The sequence below is a fragment of the Carcharhinus amblyrhynchos genome, chromosome 26 (assembly GCF_965287045.1).
Source record: "Carcharhinus amblyrhynchos chromosome 26, sCarAmb.v2.hapA, whole genome shotgun sequence".
In the NCBI taxonomy this organism is placed as follows: Eukaryota; Metazoa; Chordata; class Chondrichthyes; order Carcharhiniformes; family Carcharhinidae; genus Carcharhinus; species Carcharhinus amblyrhynchos.
The window spans coordinates 304,606-324,143 of record NC_137349.1 but is presented as its reverse complement, the minus strand read 5'-3'; the positions used below and the strand labels follow the sequence as shown (position 1 = coordinate 324,143).

General features: G+C 43.9%; 1 protein-coding gene across 2 annotated transcripts in view; it reads right to left on the bottom strand.

The window, feature by feature from the left end:
- rnf126 (ring finger protein 126) overlaps positions 1–19,538 on the bottom strand; it is a 93,817-nt gene that overhangs the window by 40,184 nt on the left and 34,095 nt on the right. For both annotated transcript variants that reach the window (XM_080212760.1, XM_080212761.1), the window contains exon 3: positions 13,716–13,779. In XM_080212760.1, coding sequence (XP_080068886.1) covers positions 13,716–13,779 — 64 coding nt within the window. The remainder of the gene's footprint in view (positions 1–13,715; positions 13,780–19,538) is intronic.

Below are 19,538 nucleotides of genomic sequence, written 5' to 3'. Positions count from 1 at the left end.
ACTTACGCAAGGATATTTTGGCCTTGGAGGGAGTGCAGAGGAGGTTTACTAGGCTGATGCTGGAGTTGAGGGGGTTGAGCTATGAGGAGAGGCTGAATAAACTAGGCTCGTACTCGTTAGAATTTAGAAGAATGAGGGGGGAATCTCATTGAGACATATAAGATGATGAATGGGATGGATAGGATAGAGGTGGAGAGACTCTTCCTGCTCAGAAAGGACAGTAGGACTAGGGGGCACAGCCTCAAGATAAAGGGGGGGGCGGTTTAGAACGGAGTTGAGGAGGAACTTCTTCACTCAAAGGGTGGTGAATCTCTGGAATTCTCTGCCCGTCGAAGTGGTGGAGGCTACCTCGCTAAATATTTTTAAGACATGGGTTGATGGGTTTTTGATAAGAGAGGGGATTAAGGGTTATGGGGAGAGGGCGGGAATGTGGAACTGAGCCACGACAGATCAGCCATGATCTTATTGAATGGCGGGGCAGGCTCGAAGGGCTAGATGGCCTACTCCTGCTCCTATTTCTTATGTTCTTATGTTCTAAAATCAACAGTGATGAAATGACAACCCACCATAGGCTGGTTTTATTCTATCCTGATTAGATGGATGCCGCTGACAAAATAACTAACCAAATCCACCACCTCCATTTATCACATCTGTTACTCTATTGTATGCAACAGATGCTCCAAAACTGACCCTCCTCGTGTGTGCAGTTCCCTCCATTGACAGTCTATCTACAGCAGCTCCACCAGGATGGCATGAACATCTATATGTTTAACTTGGATAACCACTGGGACAAGAATAACAAAGTGTCTGTTAAGTCTCATGTTGTATGTTACTGGAAAGAAAATGCTAATTTCAATAACAGCACTAAATCAAATCACCACAGTTGGAGATCTTGTGGGATGAAAAGCCTCCTTAACTCTTGAAACAGATACCAGCATAAATAAGTTGTCTTAGGGCTAACCTTTCAGCTAAATATATATGTACTATTTGCATTGTTTTGCACTAAACAATGATCACGTTTACAGGGATTGAAATGATTTTAAGGACTTGCTTGTCTATCTTTAACATGACAGCACCTCAACTACATCATCATACTGGGGCTGACAATGAAGAACGATAATTTTAGAAAACAAGTTATGTTATCTTCTATTTTCTCATTATGTTTTTAGCTGAAAACTTTGGCTGGAGCATTCAACTGCTTCTGTCTATTCTCTTTAGTAAGCAAAGGACTTTGGTGGATATCACTTTTCTTAACATTGCAAGCAGAATGGATAGTACTGTGAGAGGCATAGCAAAATAGGCTTTCCCTAGATTACCAGCTCTCCAAGTGGCAACAATTGCATTGTGCACGTTATGTCTCGCTGATAATTCCAGATGAATCTATGGCTATATCTGAACAGAGTAGGAAAAATTTTGATTGTTATCTCTGCATTAAAAAGCTTGATATACTGTTGAAGGCAAATGGTTTAGTGCTGCCTTCTTTTAAAAAAAATCACTGTCCTTTCTTATCCCTCAATGTGTTACAATCTCTGTGGAAACTGAAAGAAATTCATACTTCCAGTTAATCGCTAAAAGAATGACAAGACTTCACATTTAAGATGTTTACTGTAATACACGTTTAAAAGCTCTACTGACTAAACATTATTTTTGTAGGCAACTTACATGTTAAACAGAATGGAATTTCTCTTTTTAATTTTTAGCATAACTGAAAAAGCAAACTTCACAAGTATTCATTAGACTGTCCTTTCAGTGAATGCTCAATTCTCCTGAAACCGGTTCAAAATTATTTCTATCCAGAGGGTTTATTCTGTTCCTTTCTAAGCATGGTGATGTCTAATCTCAGTATTCAGAGAATCAGAGAATCCCTACAGTGCTGAAGGAGACCATTCAGCCCATCAAGTCTGCACCGACCAAAATCCCATCCAGGCTCTATCCCATAACCCCACATACTTACCCCACCAATCCCCTGACACTAGGGTTAATTTAGTATGGCCAATCAACCTAACCCACACATCTTGAGTATGGGAGAAAATACACGCAGGGAGAATGTGCAAACTCCACACAGACAGTGACCCAAGGCTGGAATCGAACCCAGGTCCATGATGATGTGAGGCAGCAGTGCTAACCATTATACCACCTGTCCTTCACAGTCAAGAGTATTACTAGATATCCTTCCGAAAGCATAAGCTAGGTGAACCTTCCAGCCCGGTTTCAACTCATGAATTTGGTCTTTTCGATCTGAGCACAAGTTTCCACCCACAAGTGCGGGGAATCACACAGACTTTCGGCCTTTGGCTACTCCCCCGCCTCTCTCAAACACTGGCAGACTATCCAGCCTGATATTCAGTGATATTTTGAGGAAAGCTTCTGCATTGTTGTATAACCTTTAAAATGGGTCCTCTGCACAATTCCATATGACAAAATGAATCACTGGTGCCTTATATTCAGGCTCAAATGATGATTAGCTTTTCTTTAGATTCCAAACTCTATCCTAACTATGAATCAAATGGATAGTTCAAAATAAACCATTTTGCAATGTGATATTTTTAACAATACCCTTGAACTTGGTGACCCACAATCTGTCCACCAGCATTCACAGCTGCCTGCAAGTGTAAATGCCCCGCACCATTTTCCCAGTAAGACAATCTAGGCCTTTGAATCTTTGACAGCCCTACCACACAAGCCTGTTGTGAGGTAGACTTAAGCACAGCACACGTGACTCCCTGAAACAGTCCAAAACATCATAATCTTATAAAACCTCAAATATAGTAACATCCATCAAGAACTGTGGACGTGGTCATGATAGTAGCTTACTGCACATAGTAAAGAATCTGAGAAGTTATATGCCAAATTGGTTGTTGAATATATACCAGAGGGGGGAATGTAACACCTATCACCACATGCAGTGATTTCTTTGGTTCCCTATTAGTAAGTAAATTCAAAGTGCTTGTAAAAAGAATAAGTATCTAATTTGCCACAGGTAACAAAAATATCCTGGGGGCAAAACTGAGCTCTGTAGTGCCCAATATTTGGGATCTGCATTGTTGTGTGACTTTTGAACGGACCTACCTTATATTAAGTTGATCTTTCCCTGCATTCTAACTATGATTATAACACTATAATCTGCACCCTTTCCTTTTCTTTATGAACCGGATGCTTTGTCCATATAGTGCGCAAGAAAAATACTTTTCAATGTATTACAGTACGTGACAAGCAGGTATGAAGGATACCCCATTACTTTACCCCACTATTTTAAAGAATATTCAACTTGTTTAGAAGTTGGTTAACTTCTTCTGACTGCTGCTGAGCTGTACACGTCTGATGTTTCCAATAGCTGTTTTAAATTGCAGAAATCCACAGGAGTGATGTGGCAGGTGCTATAGGACCCTCTGCTGACTTCCAAGGCTTCTGCACAAACCAGTTGCTCCCAGATGTGTTTGCATTAGCTCAGCTTTTGAACAGAGCATGTCTGGGAGATTGACCAGGGGACAACTGGTTGCTAAAAGATGGAAGAGGGGGAGGATCATATTATGATTGAATTTTAAATTCTGTTTGAGGGAGAGAAGAGTGGGTCTAAGCTTATAATTTTAAGCTTATAAAAGAGCAATTATGAAGGCAAGAAAGCAGAGCTGGCCAAAGCAAACTAGCAAAAGGACAGGTCAGTAGAGATACATTGGAGACATTTAAGAGGATATATTAGAACACAAGAGATACATGTTATCAAGAAAAAAAAATTCAAGGGAAAGACCATCATCTGTAGTTAACTGAAGAGTTAAAGACAGTAGTAAACTCAAGAAAAAACAAATAATTGCACAACATGGGTGACAGGTCAGGACATAGGGCAGAATATACAAAACAGTAAAAAGAGTGACTAAAAGATTAGCAAGGAGGCAAAAATTGAGCACAAGAGAAAGCTAGCTAGAAATATAAAGAAAGATAGTCAGAGTTTCTACTGACATTTTAAGAAATTATTTAACAGCGGGCATTGGCTCAATAGAAATTGAGCCTGAGGAATTAACAATGGAAAGTAAAATGAGGGCAGATGAATTGAACAAGTATTTTGCAACTGTCTTCAGAATAGAACATACAAGGAAGATCCCAGATTTAGTTGTAAATCAGGAAATGGGGATGGGGGGGTGGGTGGGTGGTGGTGGAAACTCATGACAATTACAATGACCAGAGAAGTGACAGGGAAGTTGAGGTGCAGATAGGGAAACAGATTCTAGAGAGATGTAGTAATAACAGAGTTGTCGTGATGGGAGGCTTCAATTTCCCAAACATCGATTGGAATATCCCAAGGGTAAGGGGTTTGGATGGGGAGGAGTTTGTTAGGTGTGTTCAGGAAGGTTTCCTGACACAGTACGTGGATAAGCCTACGAGAGGAGAGGCTGTATTTGACCTGGTACTGGTGAATGAACCAGGACAGGTGATGGATCTCTCGGTAGGACAGCATCTTGGGAATGGTGATCATAATTCTATCTCCTTCACAATTGCATTGGAACGAGATAGGATCAGGCAGGCTAGGAAGGTGTTTGTCTGGAGTAAGGGGAAATACGAAGATGTCAGGAAGTTAATTGGACAAATAAACTGGAAGGAGGCGTTCTTAGGGAAAAGTACCGAAGGAAGGTGGCGGATATTCAAGGAATGTTTGTCTGGAGCTCTGCACGACAACGTTCCGATGAGACAAGGAGGTTTTGGTAGGTCGCGGGAACCGTGGTGCACGAAGGCTGTGGTGACCCTAGTCAGGAGGAAAAGGAAGGTGTACAAAAGGTTCAGGGAGCTAGGAGATGTTAAGGATCTTGAGGAGTATAAGGATTGTAGAAAGGAGCTTAAAAGGGAAATTAGGAGAGCCAGAAGGGGTCAAGAGAAGACCTTGGCGGGTAAGATTAAGGAGAATCCCAAGGCCTTCTATAAATATGTGAAAAGTAAAAGGATGAGAAGAGAAGGGATAGGACCTATAAAAGGTGAAGGGGGAAAGGTCTGTGTGGAACCAGAAGAAATGGCAGAGGTGCTTAATGAGTACTTTGCCTCAGTATTCACGATGGAAACTGATCTGGGAGATTTTGCTACGGATTTGCAGCAGATGGAAAAGATTGAGTATGTGGATATTAAGGAAGAGGATGCGTTAGAACTTTTGAATTCTATCAAGATAGATAAGTCGCCGGGACCAGATGGGATGTACCCCAGGATAGTGTGGGAGGTGAGGGAGGTGATTGCAGAGCCCCTGGCGATGATCTTTGTGTCGTCAATGGAGACGGGAGAGGTTCCGGAAGATTGGAGGATTGCGGATGTAGTCCCTATTTTCAAGAAAGGGAACAGAGATAGCCCGGGAAATTACCGGCCGGTGAGTCTGACCTCAGTGGTCGGTAAGCTGATGGAAAGGCTTCTGAGGGACAAGATTTACGAGCATTTGGAGAGGTTTGACATGATCAGAAATAGTCAGCATGGTTTTGTCAAGGGCAGGTCGTGCCTTACGAGCCTAGTTGAGTTCTTCAAAAATGTGACTGAACACATTGACGAAGGAAGTGCCGTGGACGTGGTGTACGTGGACTTCAGCAAGGTGTTTGATAAGGTCCCCCGTGCAAGACTTCTTGAGAAGGTGAGAGGACATGGGATCCAAGGGGCTTTGGCCTTGTGGATCCAGAACTGGCTTGCCTGCAGAAGGCAGAGAGTGGTTGTGGATGGGTCTTTTTCTGAATGGAGGTCAGTCACCAGTGGAGTGCCCCAGGGATCTGTTCTAGGACCCTTGCTGTTTGTCATTTTCATAAATGACCTAGATGAGGAAGCGGAGGGATGGGTTAGTAAGTTCGCTGATGACACGAAGGTCGGTGGTGTTGTGGATGGTCTGGAAGGATGGCAAAAGTTGCAGCAGGACATAAATAGGATGCAGGACTGGGCGGAGAAGTGGCTGATGGACTTCAACGCGGATAAATGTGTAGTCGTCCATTTTGGCAGGACCAATGGGATGAACGAGTACACTATCAAGGGCAGGAGTCTTAGTAGTGTTGAAGAGCAGAAGGATCTTGGGGTCCGGGTCCACAGGACTCTTAAATCGGCCTCGCAGGTGGAGGATGTGGTCAAGAAGGCGTATGGTGTACTGGCCTTCATTAATCGAGGGATTGAGTTTAGGAATCGGGAGGTAATGCTGCAACTTTATAAGACCCTTGTCAGACCCCACTTGGAGTACTGTGTGCAGTTCTGGTCACCTCACTATAGGAAGGACGTAGAAGCTATTGAAAGGGTACAGAGGAGATTTACAAGGATGTTGCCTGGACTGGGAGGCATGCCTTATGAAGTTAGGTTGAGGGAGCTGGGACTCTTCTCCCTGGAGAGACGAAGGTTGAGAGGCGACCTGATAGAAGTTTATAAAATGTTGAGAGGAATAGGTAGGGTGGATTCTCAGAGCTATTTCCCTGGGTTGAAATGGTCGCTACGAGAGGACACAGATTTAAGGTACGGGGAGGCAAGTACAGAAGTGATGTTAGGGGTAAGTTTTTCACTCAGAGGGTGGTGAGCGAATGGAATCGGCTGCCGTCAGTGGTGGAGGCGGCGAACTCGCTGGGGTCTTTTAAAAGACTTCTGGATGAGTATATGGGATTTAATGGGATTGGGGGTTATAGATAGGTCTATGGATTGGTAGGTGTTGATGTGATCGGCGCAACTCGTGGGCCGAAGGGCCTGTTTGTGCTGTAGTGTCCTATGTTCTATAAGTGATATTGAACAAATTGTTGGATCAGTAGGCTGACAAGTCCCCAGATCTTGATGGACTTCACCCTAGGATCTTAAAGCAAGTGTCAGAGTTCAGCGGCCCACACCTAACTGATTTGCTCCAACCTCTGTAGCCCTGCCACATTCAGTCATGGATGGCTTAAAGTTTTAAAGTTTATTTATTTGTCACAAATAGTCTTATATTAATACTGCATTGAAGTTACTGTGAAAATTCCCTAGTTGCCACACTCCAGCACTTGTTTGGGTACACCGAGGAGGAATTTAGCATGGCCAATACTTCTAACCAGCACATCTTTTTTGGACTATGGGAGGAAACTGGTGCACCCAGAGGAAACCAATGCACGTACGAGGAGAACATACAGACTCCGCAGTCATCCAAGTCAGGAATCAAAGCTGGGTCCCTGGCACTGTGAAGTAGCAGTGCCAACCATGGCCACGTGGTGGACAATTAAACAACTAACTAAAGGAGGGGACTCCACAAACATCCCCATCCTCAGAAATGGAGGAGCCCTGCACATCAGTGCAAAAGAAAAGGCTGAAGCATTTGAAGCCAGACATGCTAAGTGGACGATTCCATCTGGGCTTCCGCCAGTGGTCTCCAGCATCTCAGATGCCAGTCTCCAGCCAATTTGATTCCCTCCACATGATATCAAAAACAGGTGAAGGACTGGATACTGCAAAGGCAATGGGCCCTCAACATTCCAGCACTGTAAGACTTGTGCTCAAGAACTTGTCACTCCCCTAGCCAAGCCCTTCCAGTACAGTTACAACACTGGCACCTACCCAACAGTATGGAAAACTGCCCATGTTCTGTCCACAAGAAGCAGGACAAATCCAACCCAGCCAATTACTGCTCAATCTACTCTGGATCACCAGTAAAGTGATGGAAGTGGTTATCACCAGAGCTGTTAAGCAGCACCTGCTCAGCGATACCCAGTTGGGATTTGCCAGGGTCACTCAGCTCCTGATCTCATTACAGCCATGGTTCAAACATGGACAAAAGACTGAATTCCAGAGGGAAAGCAAGAGTGACAGCCCTTGACATCAAAGCCACATTCGACCAAGGGTGGTATCAAAGAGCCCTAGCAAAGCTGGAATCAATGGGTATTGGGGGCAAACTCTCCACTGGTTGGAATTATACCTGGCATACAAGATGGTTGTGTGCGTGTGCATTGGTGGGGGGTGGGGTTTCAGTCATCTCAGCTCCAGGACATCTCTGCAGGAGTCTCTCAGGGTAGTGTCCTACACCCCAACCATCTTCAGCTGCCTCGTCAATCATCTTCCCTCTGTCATAAGGTCAGAAGTGGGGATGTTCGTTGATGATTGCACAATGTTCAGCGCCATTCACAACTCCTCATACCAAAGCAATTCATGCTCAAGTGCAACAAGATCAACACAATACCCAGGCTTGGGCTGACAAGTGGCATTTGCGCCACACAAATGCCAAGCAATGACATCACCAAAAAGGGACACTATAACCACCAGTCCTTGACATTCAAATGACATTGCCATTACTGCCTCCCTCGCTGTCAACATTCTTGCAGTTACCATTGACCAGAAGCTCAGCTGGACTCACCACAAACACAATGGCTCCAAGAGCAGGGCAGAGGCTAGGAACACTGAGGCAAGTAACTCACCTCCTGACTCCCCAAGGCCTGTCCACTATCTACAAGGAACAAATCAGCAGTGTGATGGAATACTCCTCACTTGCCTGGATGGGTGCAGCTCCAACAACACTCAAGAAGTTTGACACCATCTAGGACAAAGCAGCCTGCTTGGCTGGCACCAAATCCACAAATATCCAGCACCAACGCTTAGTAGTAGTGTGTATCAGCCACAAGATGCACTGCAGAAAATCAAAGACCTTTAGACAACACCTTCCAAACCCATGACCATTTTCATCTAGGAGGATAAGGGCAGCAGATACATGGAAACGCCATTACCTGCAATTTCCACTCCAAGATACTCACCACCCTGACTTGGAAATATATCACCTTCTTCGCAGTTGCTTGATCAAAATCCTGGAATTCCCTCCCTAAAATCATGTAGACTGCAGTATTTCAAGGCGGCAGCTCACCACCACCCTCTCAAGAGTAACTAGAGATGGGCAATAAATGCTGGCCAGCCAGCAATACCCATGTCCCACAAATGAATGAATATGCCCAAGCCAGGAATCGAACCCAAGTCCCTGGAGCTGTGAAGCAGCAGTGCTAACTACCGTGCAGCCCCAAACATAGTTTTGGAGATGGAAATCATATTTAACCAATTAAATGGAGTTCTCTGAAAAAGTAATACATGACGTGGATAATGGAGCACTGGTGGATGTGCTGTACTTAGATATCCAAATATTGGATAAGGTGCCACATCAAAGGTTATGAGGAAAATAAGAGCCAATGGTGTCAAGTGTAGTACGTTGGCATGGATAGAAGCACAAAGTAGGTATAAATGGGTCACTTTCTGGTTGGCAAGATGCAACGAGTGGTGTGCCACATAATATAGAAACATAGAAAACTGAAGCAGGAGGTAGCCATTCGGCTCTGAGCTTGCTTCGCCATTCATTTTTATCATCGAATTCATTATCCCAATCCCCCCTTCCTCCTCATAATGAGAACGTTGCGTTTACAATCGATCAGCCATGATCTTGTCGGGAGGCCTAGTCATTTTGTCCTGCTCCTAATTCATACGTTTGCACAAAAAGAGGTCTTTCAGCAGGAAGCCACATCCATCGTGTTCAGGAAGTAATGTGCCTTTCTGAACTCAAACACAGAGCAATGAAAAATTAAAGCAAGACATGGGCTGCATTGCCAATGGCTATGAAGATGACTGCGACTTCTAACTTTTATCCTTCCAAGCTCATTCTTGGATTATCTGCCAAATCTCAGTTTGCCATCTCCAATTGTGTAAGAGACTCAATGACCTCCAAGGCAGCTAACTCCATTTTATTCTCTCTTGCCAAAGACAACTTGCAAAGTTTCCACAAGGGTTTGCTCAAACTACAGGTTACCTCATGTTGTAGGCTGCATATTATTTTGCGAATTCCTCATGTCAACCTTTTTGATGCAATTTGAATTGACAATACGTGTGACAAAGTATTGTTTCTTGCATGTTTCAGAGACAAAGCATACCATTCATAGAGTATGCAGGGGGAGAGGAGAGGGTGCAGAATGTAGTGTTATAGTCATAGCTAGGGTGTGGAGAAAGATCAACTTAATAAAAGGTCGATCCATTCAAAGTCTAATGGCAGCAGGGAAGAAGCTGTTGAGTTGGTTGATATGTGACTTCAGACATTTTAAAATCTTTTTCCCGACAGAAGGCGGGAGCATGTCCGTTAGAACCTCCCGGTTGCAATTCAGTAAAGGAGACACGAGTTCTGCTTCTTTTTAAAACTTTCTTTATTTCTTTGATCCAACTCCACATACAACCCCCCACCAACCTCCAGTGCCACCTGTAGCCCCTGTATTTATCAGTGACTTCTAATAAACAATTGACATCAAATTAGGACTTAATTTAAAGGTCTGTTAACCCATTCCTAACAATGCCCCAGGGTGCACGGGATCCACTTTTCTCAGGCAGTAAGAAATACAGTCGACGGACGGGAGGCTGCTTTGTGCAATGGACGAGGCTACGTTCATGACCCTTTTTAGTTTCCTGCAGTCTTGGACAGAGCAGGAGCTATACCAAGCTGTGATACAACCAGAAAGGGCGATTTCTATGGCGCATCTGTAAAAGCCGGAGAGCGTCGTAGTGGACTGGCTGAGTTTCCTTGGCCTCCTGAGAGAGTAGAGGTGCTGGTGGACTTTGCTAACTATAGCATCAGCTGGGAAGAACAACTTGGTCATGTACTGAAACAAAACAGAATTCACTTCCTCAACATCCAGCTGTTGGGAGGGCATACAACCCCTAATGTTTTGGTAGCAGTGGCAATACCTTAATTCTGCAGTAATTTACTGTGCCAGCTGCATTTTCAGCCTCCACAATAAAACAAAGGGTGGTTACAATACAAACAGGACTATTCACTCATGATATAGCTCGCAATTTGGTTCGGAACTCACACAAAGATGTGCAACATTATAGAGTAAGAACTACATTATCAGGAGACATTTAATACAGCAGACCAGTGTCATGCCGCAACAACAACCACTAGACCACACTGAAGTTCTCAATTTAGCAGGTCACATGATTTGTTGGGATCTATTGCATGTTGAACAACTTCATCATATAAGGGGACAACCCTTGCCAATTATCAAGCAAGCAGCTTAGAAGAAGCATGAGGAGGAGGAAGAGGAGAAATTGGGCACCAAGCTAGACAGCTCCTTTCTACATGGGCTACGGAGAATTAATCTGGGTGCAACACCAGTAACAGCAACCCTAATTCTCCATTCACCAACAATTCAGCATTGTTTCCCTTCCCTCCTTCACTGACCATCACACCATTCTCTTAAACACAATATGGACAAAAGCCACACAAAACGAACAATGCACACAATCTATAAATAAAACGCCATATTCCAAATACAACTAAACTAAGTCACCTTTGTGCTGTCCCTTAGCTCCCATCTTCAATGTGCCTTTACTTGTCCTATTATTTCTATGATGTACTATCCCCAGTGATGCAGCACAATTGCATCACTGGTGGCTTTCAGCGGAAAACATTGCAGATAACCTTGCAGGATGACCTCAAACAGCCATGTGCCAGGCAGGCTCGGCTTCAGACTGCATTTCAGCATGTGCAGCAGTAGTTTGGGCTGATTAGCAGACAAACAACAGCAGGGACATTTGCAGAGAAGCAGTGACGGGAGCATGAATCCTCAGACAGATATCAGGATCGTGCTAAATGAAGCCACTGCCTCTCTCCTGGAGTAATATCTCAGCAATCCTGGACAGCACCAACATGCTGCATACCCCTTTGCTTAATGGTACACTCAGTCTTGTTGGCAGTAGTCTAAGCTTGCATGATAACAGTTTGAGCTACCAATACAGCATTCAGATTTTTGGTGCTAGCTGTTTATATGCAGTAGAAGTTGATATGCCAGCCGTTGGATGCTATATCACTGTTAAGTCCAACAGTGTGTTTATGGGTTGCTCATCACTTCCTTGCTGGAAAGGATGTGTTCCAAGCTATGTACCAAATTAGGCCTGGATACTTCCATGCTTCTAGAAATGGAGTGCAGGCTTTCTGATAGGGTTCCAATTGCACATGCATTTTATTGCATCTGCCCAGTCCCCCTCTAGGTTCACATCAAAGTCTTCATCCTGGTCCTGTGCAGAACTACGTTTTGATGAACTGTTACTTACAGTGTGCTTGCCCTGGAGTCAGCAGCCCCGTGTCTCAGCAAGCGCAGATCTTGCCTTTAATCTCTTAAAATAAACGTAATGTCAATGTTTGAGCTGTTGGCTGAGAGTGTGAAATTAAATGATGGTGTTGTCTCTTCACCACCTTATTCTTTGATAGTCCTCCACTACCTGACCGGTTTGGATCTCTTGGGTAACTGAAAGATAAATGGCACAAGGGTTAAATTGTGGGGAGGGGAGGATTTAAGTGGTGCACGCTAATCGCATCTGCAGCTTTTAATTCAGGAGATGATGCAAAGTGGAGCTTGAGGAGGATTAGACAAGGAATATAATAACCTTCAGTGGTTTTAGTGTGCTGTTGGCCACAGTTTCAGCAATGGCTGTGTCAATACTGGACAGTACAGTCTCCTTCACATGGACTAGAACACAAAGGCATGCCTAGCCCTAGCTCTAGTTAATTCCTGCTTCCAGTTGTGTCGCACCTTGTACTACAAGGGAGAAGGATGTCAGTTGAACATCATATAATCTGTTCAGATGATGTGATCGCCATGATTGAATGGTTGGCAACGCGTGAACTTTGAGATGTGGGTATGAAACCCGCAGCAGTGCCAAAGTGAGTGTTCAATGAAGCAAATGAACATCAGGAGTGAGATTGATCAAAAGAGATTGTTGGTGGATGGATGGTGAGAATGTGGTGAATTGAGGAATGGTAGGATGTGACACCAAGATGCATGCACTGACCATGACCATTCCTGAGAGATCACTGAATTTCACTCAGCACTGCAACGAGGTTTTGTGGGCTAAGCTCCAGGAATTGACCTCCATGGCTATCTGCTCCCATAGCCTTTTGATGGGGAGTGAATACAGGAGATCTCTTCAGGTTTCCATCTTGTGCCTCCAAACCTCCAGATGGAAAATCTTGGAGCCTGCTCCCTTTTGTGCAGTGTTGCTCTTCCCTTATGAGATCTGGTTATTTCTTGCATCACTGCCAGCACTTAGTGGCTCTTGAATGGTTCAATATAAAAATTGCAGTATGTTTTATAACCAGTTAAAAAAGCTATTAGCTGCATCCTTTTCCCAGTGTTTCCAGAGTTGGTTGGTTTGGAGCAGGGAGATATTTCATGAGAGAAGGGGTTTAAAATTGCTGTGTTTTGCAGGCTGTGGCAGCAGCAATTGGGCCTCAGAACAGACCATTAAGCCATGCCCACAAACAGGAAAAAGAATTGCAAAGATTACAGGATTATCTGTCAAAAACTCCTAGTTCCAGAGTTGCCATTGCTGCCCTTGAGCTTGCATTCCCAAAATCTCATCCCACGATCCGACTGGGAGTGAGAAGCCCTGCTTCATCAGGTGGTGTTTGAATGAAGTAAAGATCTATGTGAGAGTGGTGCCCTGCCATACACATAGCTTATTACAGAACTATGTCACCAACCCTTTCAAAATAAGGTAATGATTTAATCACCTCATCAAGTGATTTTTTTTAAAATGTATTCTTGAATGCTTTGTAATTATTAGGATTAACGCAAAATGCTATAAGATTTTAACCATTAATAAAAAGTTATAGTTAAGAGAACAATTATTCAATGCACATGTAGTTCAATCAAAAAGTTAGGAATGGATAAGACAAATAACATGATAATTAAGCCCTGTAGAGTAATTAAAACTTGAAACCCTGGGAAAACCATGCTACCAACCTCAAGTAACTGTCGAGTCTGGTCACTTGTGGAAGCTGTTGAACTCGAGTCATTTTCAATATTTCTACAAGAGTTCCAAATATTGCATAATTAGCAATGTCATAAGATATCATTTCCATAAGAACTTGCAACTAGCTATAACAGATTAACGTACAATAAGGTAGGCTGCTTCATCTGTACTAATTACCGGCTGAAAGTCAGAGACAGAGACCATGTGAAAGTCAAACAGTTAACATCAGTTTCAGTTGAAGAATTATTTCACTCTTTTTGTTTCAAATCCCAAAACTTCCCAAGAAGAACTGAAAATATTAAAGTAACGGTCACAAGATCAATGGGATTCACCTTTCACATTTCCTTGCAAGACTGTAGTCTGCAACTGCCAGGACCTTTCAATGTGGCTAGCCATTTACTTAAAAAAAGTTGAATGCCTGATTTTATTTCAAGTAGCAACATTATAAGCATGCTTTGTAAAGTGGAACTGACTAGATGATCTAGCCTACTCTCAGTGATACCCAAGTTGTCGTTTAAAGGAGAAGAAAAGCATAGAGAGGACCATATATATTATTTAGAAACCTGCCATTTTGAGTTCCTCATATCAGGATGCTGATCGATGGACAGCCATTACGAAGCTTATGCAGCTGTACAGGAAATACCGCAGATCAGGTTCAGCACTTGCTAACTTGGAGTAGTCAGAGCAGAGGGAAAAAAAGTAATGCCTAAACAATTACTAACAATCTTGCCAGCTCAGAAGATGGTAAAGAGAATCACTTCAGATAGTCACGTCTTCAAACTTAGACAACGAACACTTGAGTTGAACATTCAAAGGGTAGAACGGTAAGCACATTAATGACCAACATTTTGAGCAGCACGTAGATCCAAGCCACACAATATAGTAAAATATATAAATCCAGAAAAGTTTTAGCAATGGTTATTAGTCCAACTCCATGAGAAAGCAATGCTTTATCCTCCCCTGCCTCCCACCCACCCATGGGTTAAAGATTGAAACTCATGCTTGCATTACAATTTGATGTACAATAGCAGCTTGCCAGCATCTCACCCCAAGTCGACATTCTTTTTTGACATATGCTCTGGAAGAACTTTTATTTTTCAAATGTGGAAAATCAAATAGGACGTGGACAACATATTATAAGCTTTGATGCTTTGCAGTTTTGTTTAACGTGCAGACTTTTCCAGACAATGAACTTACATTCTCAGTCAAGTCAGAGCACATCAGCATCGAGTCCATAAAACAATGGTACCGCAAGGGTTAGAGAGAGATTTTCCTGTACCCCAGAAATTATTTTATTCAGCATTCAGGTCAAACCGATATTAGATATGCTCCAGTTGGAGCTCTAACTCCACTCTCATGGTAGCAAAGTCTTTGTTTCAACAGAACAGAAATTTCTGCCACTATTAAATGTAATGGCTAATTATTGATAATGCGTGATGATCCAATTATATTGTATATTTTTGCAGAGTATTATTCCATGGTATTCAAAAGCGTAGCAAGATTGAAAGCATTAACCAACCGCTACCTTAGTGGGGGGATTTTGTGCTGAATACAGAAGAACTCTCAAAAAGCCAGGCCATTGATTTGAAAATTTTCCTTTCGCTTTGCATAGAAACTCGGAGTAGTAGGTCTCCTGGCCTCCCAGATGTCTATATCTGCGCTGGGTGCGTCGAGCTGTGGCTCTTAAGGGACCGCGTTAGGGAACTGGAGCTGCAGCTCAATGACCTTCGTCTGGTTGGGAGAACAGGGAGGTGATAGATAGGAGTTACAGACAGGTGGTCACACTGGGGCCACAGTTAGGAAAAGAAAAGGTCAGGTGCCAGAGAGTACCCCAGTGGATGTGCCTTAACAAGAAGTACTCCTGTTTGAGTATTGTTGGGGGGTGGGGTGGACAGCCTACCTGGTGGAAGCAGCAGTGGCTGTGGCCCAGGCGCGGAGTCCGATCCTGTAGTTCAGAAGGGTAAGGATAGGCGGAGGAAGGCAGTAATGATAGGGGATTCAATAGTGAGGGGGGGGTCAGACAGGTGATTTTGTGGAGGCAATCGAGAAACTCGGATGGTAGTTTACCTCCCTGGTGCCAGGATCCGGGATGTTTCTGATCACATCCAAGATACCCTGAAGTGGGAGGGAGAGGAGCCAGAGGTCGTGGTACACACTGGTACCACTGACATAGGTTGGTAAAGGGAAGGAGTCATGAAAAGAGAATATAGGGAGTTAGGTAGAGAGTTGAGAAGAAGGAACGCAAAAGGTAGTAATCTCGGGATTGCTGCCTGTGCCACGAGACAGAGTACAAATGGAATGAGGTGGAGGATAAATGCGTGTCTGAGGGATTGGAGCAGGGGGCAGCGAGCAGCGATTCAGGTTTCTGGATCACTGGGACCTTTTTTGGGGCAGGTATGACCTGTACAAAAAGGATGGGTTGCACTTGAATCCCAGGAGGACCAACATCCTGGCAGGGAGGTTTGCTAAGGCCACTGGGGAGAGTTTAAACTAGAATGGTTGTGGGGTGGGAATCAAAATGAAGTGACTGGGAGAGAGGATGTTAGCTCACAAATAGAGAGAACTTGTCGACAGTGTGAGAGGGAGGATAGGAAGTGATGGAGAAGGGGAGCGCTCAGACTGAAGGTTTGAGATGTGTCTATTTTAACGCAAGAGTGTTGTGAACAAAGTGGATGAGCTTAGAGCATGGATCGCTACTTGGAAATGTGATGTAGTGGCCATTACAAAGACTTGGACGACTCAGGAACAGACTGGATACTTCAAGTGCCAGGTTTCAAATGTTTCAAAAGGGACAGGGAGGGAGGAAAAAGAGGTGGGGGAGTGACACTGTGATCAGAGATAGTGTCACAGCTGTAGGAAAAATGGATGCCACAAAGGGATTGTCTACAGAGTCTCTGTGGGTGGAGGTTCAGAACAGGGAGGTGTCATTAACTTTACTGGGTGTTTTCTACAGGCCGCCCAATAATAACAGGGATCTTGAGGAGCAGATCCTGGAAAGGTGTAATAATAAGAGTTGTCGTGATGGGAGATTTTAATTTCCCAAATATCAATTGGAATCTCCCTAGGGTAAGGGGTTTAGATGGGGAGGAGTGCGTTAGATGTGTTCAGGAGGGTTTCCTGACACAGTATGTGGATAAGCCTACAAGAGGAGAGGCTGTACTTGATTTGGTATTGGGAAATGAATCTGGACAGGTGTCAGATCTCTCAGTGGGAGAGCATTTTGGGGATAGTAATCATAACTCTATTGCCTTTATATTAGCATTGGAGAGAGATAGGGTGAGACAAGCTAGGAAAGTGTTTAATTGGACTAAGGGGAATTATGAGGCAATCAGGCAGGAAATTAGAGGCATAAAGTGGAAAGAGGTTTTCTCAGGGAAATGTACAGAAGAAATGTGGCAAATTTTCAAGGAATTTTTGTCCGGAGTTCTGCACAGCAACGTACCGATGAGACAGGGAAGTTTTGGTAAGATACAGGAACCATGGTGCACAAAAGCTGTAATGAATTTAGTCAAGAAAAGCTTACAAAAGGTTCAGGGAGCTAGGTAATATTAGAGATCTAGAAGAGTATAAGGAACTTGAGAAAGAAATTAGGAGAGCCAGAAGGGGTCATGAGAAGGCCTTGGCAGGTAAGATTAAGGAAAACCCCAAGGCATTCTACAAGTATGTGAAGAGCAAGAGGATAAGACGTGAAGAAATAGGACCTATCAAGTACGACGGTGGGAAAGTTTGTATAGAACCAGTAGAAATAGCAGAGGTACTCGATATGAATACTTTACTTCAGTATTCACAGTGGAAAAGGGTCTTGATGGTTGTAGTGCAGACTTGCAGCGGACTGAAAAACTTGAGCATGTTGACATCAAGAAAGAGGACGTGTTGGAGCTTTTGAAAAGCATCAAGTTAGATAAGTCGCTGGGACCGAATGGGATGTACCCCAGGTTACTGTGGGAGGCAAGGGAAGAGATTGCTGAGCCTCTGGTGATGATTTTTGCAAAAAGTCTGACAACACCAGGTTTTAGTCCAACCGATTTATTTGATAATAGATTCACAGGCTTTCGGAGTTAGTCCCTTTGTCAGGTGAATGGAGAGTTCTGGCCTCAGACAGAGCATATAAAGCACAGACAGTTTAGAGATTACTGATTAGAATGCGAATCCTTACACCTAACCTGCTGTTCAAGACCTGAAGTGGCTGACAATGTGAGTGGGATCAGTGCTCCTTCCACTCACATTGTCAGCCACTTCAGGTCTTGAACAGCAGGTTAGGTGTAAGGATTCGCATTCTAATCAGTAATCTCTAAACTGTCTGTGCTTTATATGCTCTGTCTGAGGCCAGAACTCTCCATTCACCTGACGAAGGGACTAACTCCGAAAGCTTGTGAATCTATTATCAAATAAATCGGTTGGACTAAAACCTGGTGTTGTCAGACTTTTTACTGTGTTTACGCCAGTCCAATGCCGGCATACCCACATAATGATCTTTGCGTCATCAATGGAGACGGGAGAGGTTCCGGAGGATTGCGGATATGGTTCATTTATTCAAGAAAGAGAAAAGAAATAGCTCAGGAAATTATAGACCGATAAGTCTAACCTCAGTAGTTGGTAAGTTGGAGAAGATCCTGAGAGGCAGGATTTATGAACATTTGGAGGTATAGTCTGATCAAAAATAGTCAGCACGGCTTTGTCAAAGGCAAATCATGCCTTACGAGCTTGCGTGAATTTTTTGAGAACGTGTCTAAACACATTGATGAAGGAAGAGCCGTAGATGTAGTTTATATGGACTTCAGCAAGGTGTTCGATAAGGTACCCCATATGCAAGGCTTATTGAGAAAGTGAAGGGACATGGGATCCAAGGGGACATTGCTCTGTGGATTCAGAACTGGCTTGCCCACAGAATGCAAAAAGTGGTTGTAGATGGGTCTTTTTCTGCATGGAGGTCAGTCACCAGTGGAGTGCCCCAGGGATCTGCTCTGGGACCCTTGCTCTTTGTGATTTTCATAAATGACCTGGAAGAGGAAGTGGAGGGATGGGTTGGTAAGTTTGCTGATGACAGAAAGGTTGGAGGTGTTGCGGATAGTGTGGAGGGATGTCAGAAGTTGCAACGAGACATTGATAAATTGCAAGACTGGGCGGCGAAGTGGCAGACGGACTTCAACCCAGATAAGTGTCTGGTGATTCATTTTGGCAGGTCAAATAGGATGACAGAATATAACATTAAGGGTAAGACTCTTGGTAATGTGGAAGATCAGAAGGATCTTGGGATCCGGGTTCATAGGACGCTCAAAGCAGCTTCGCAGGTAGAGGATGTGGTTAAGACAGCGCATGTGTACTGGCATTCATCAATCGAGGAATTGAGTTCAGGAGTTGGGGGATAATGCTGCAGCTGTATAAGACCCTGGTCAGGCCCCACTTGGAGTACTGTGCTCCGTTCCGGTCGCCCCATTACAGAAAGATGTGGAAGCCATAGGAAGGACGCAGAGGAGATTTACAAGGATGTTGCCTGGATTGGGTGGCGTGCCTTACGAGGATAGGTTGAGAGAGCTCGGTCTTTTCTCCCTGGAGAGATGAAGGATGAAGGGTGACCTGATAGAGGTGTATAGGATGATGAGAGGTATTGATCGAGTGGATGCTCAGAGGCTTTTTCCCAGGGCTGAAATGGTTGCCACAAGAGGACACAGGTTTCGGGTGCTGGGGAGTAGGCACAGAGGAGATGTCGGGGTAAGTTTTTCACTCAGAGGATGGTGGGTGCAAGGAATCGGCAGCCGGCAGCGGTGGTGAAGGCAGATTCGATAGGATCTTTTAAAAGACTTTTGGAACTT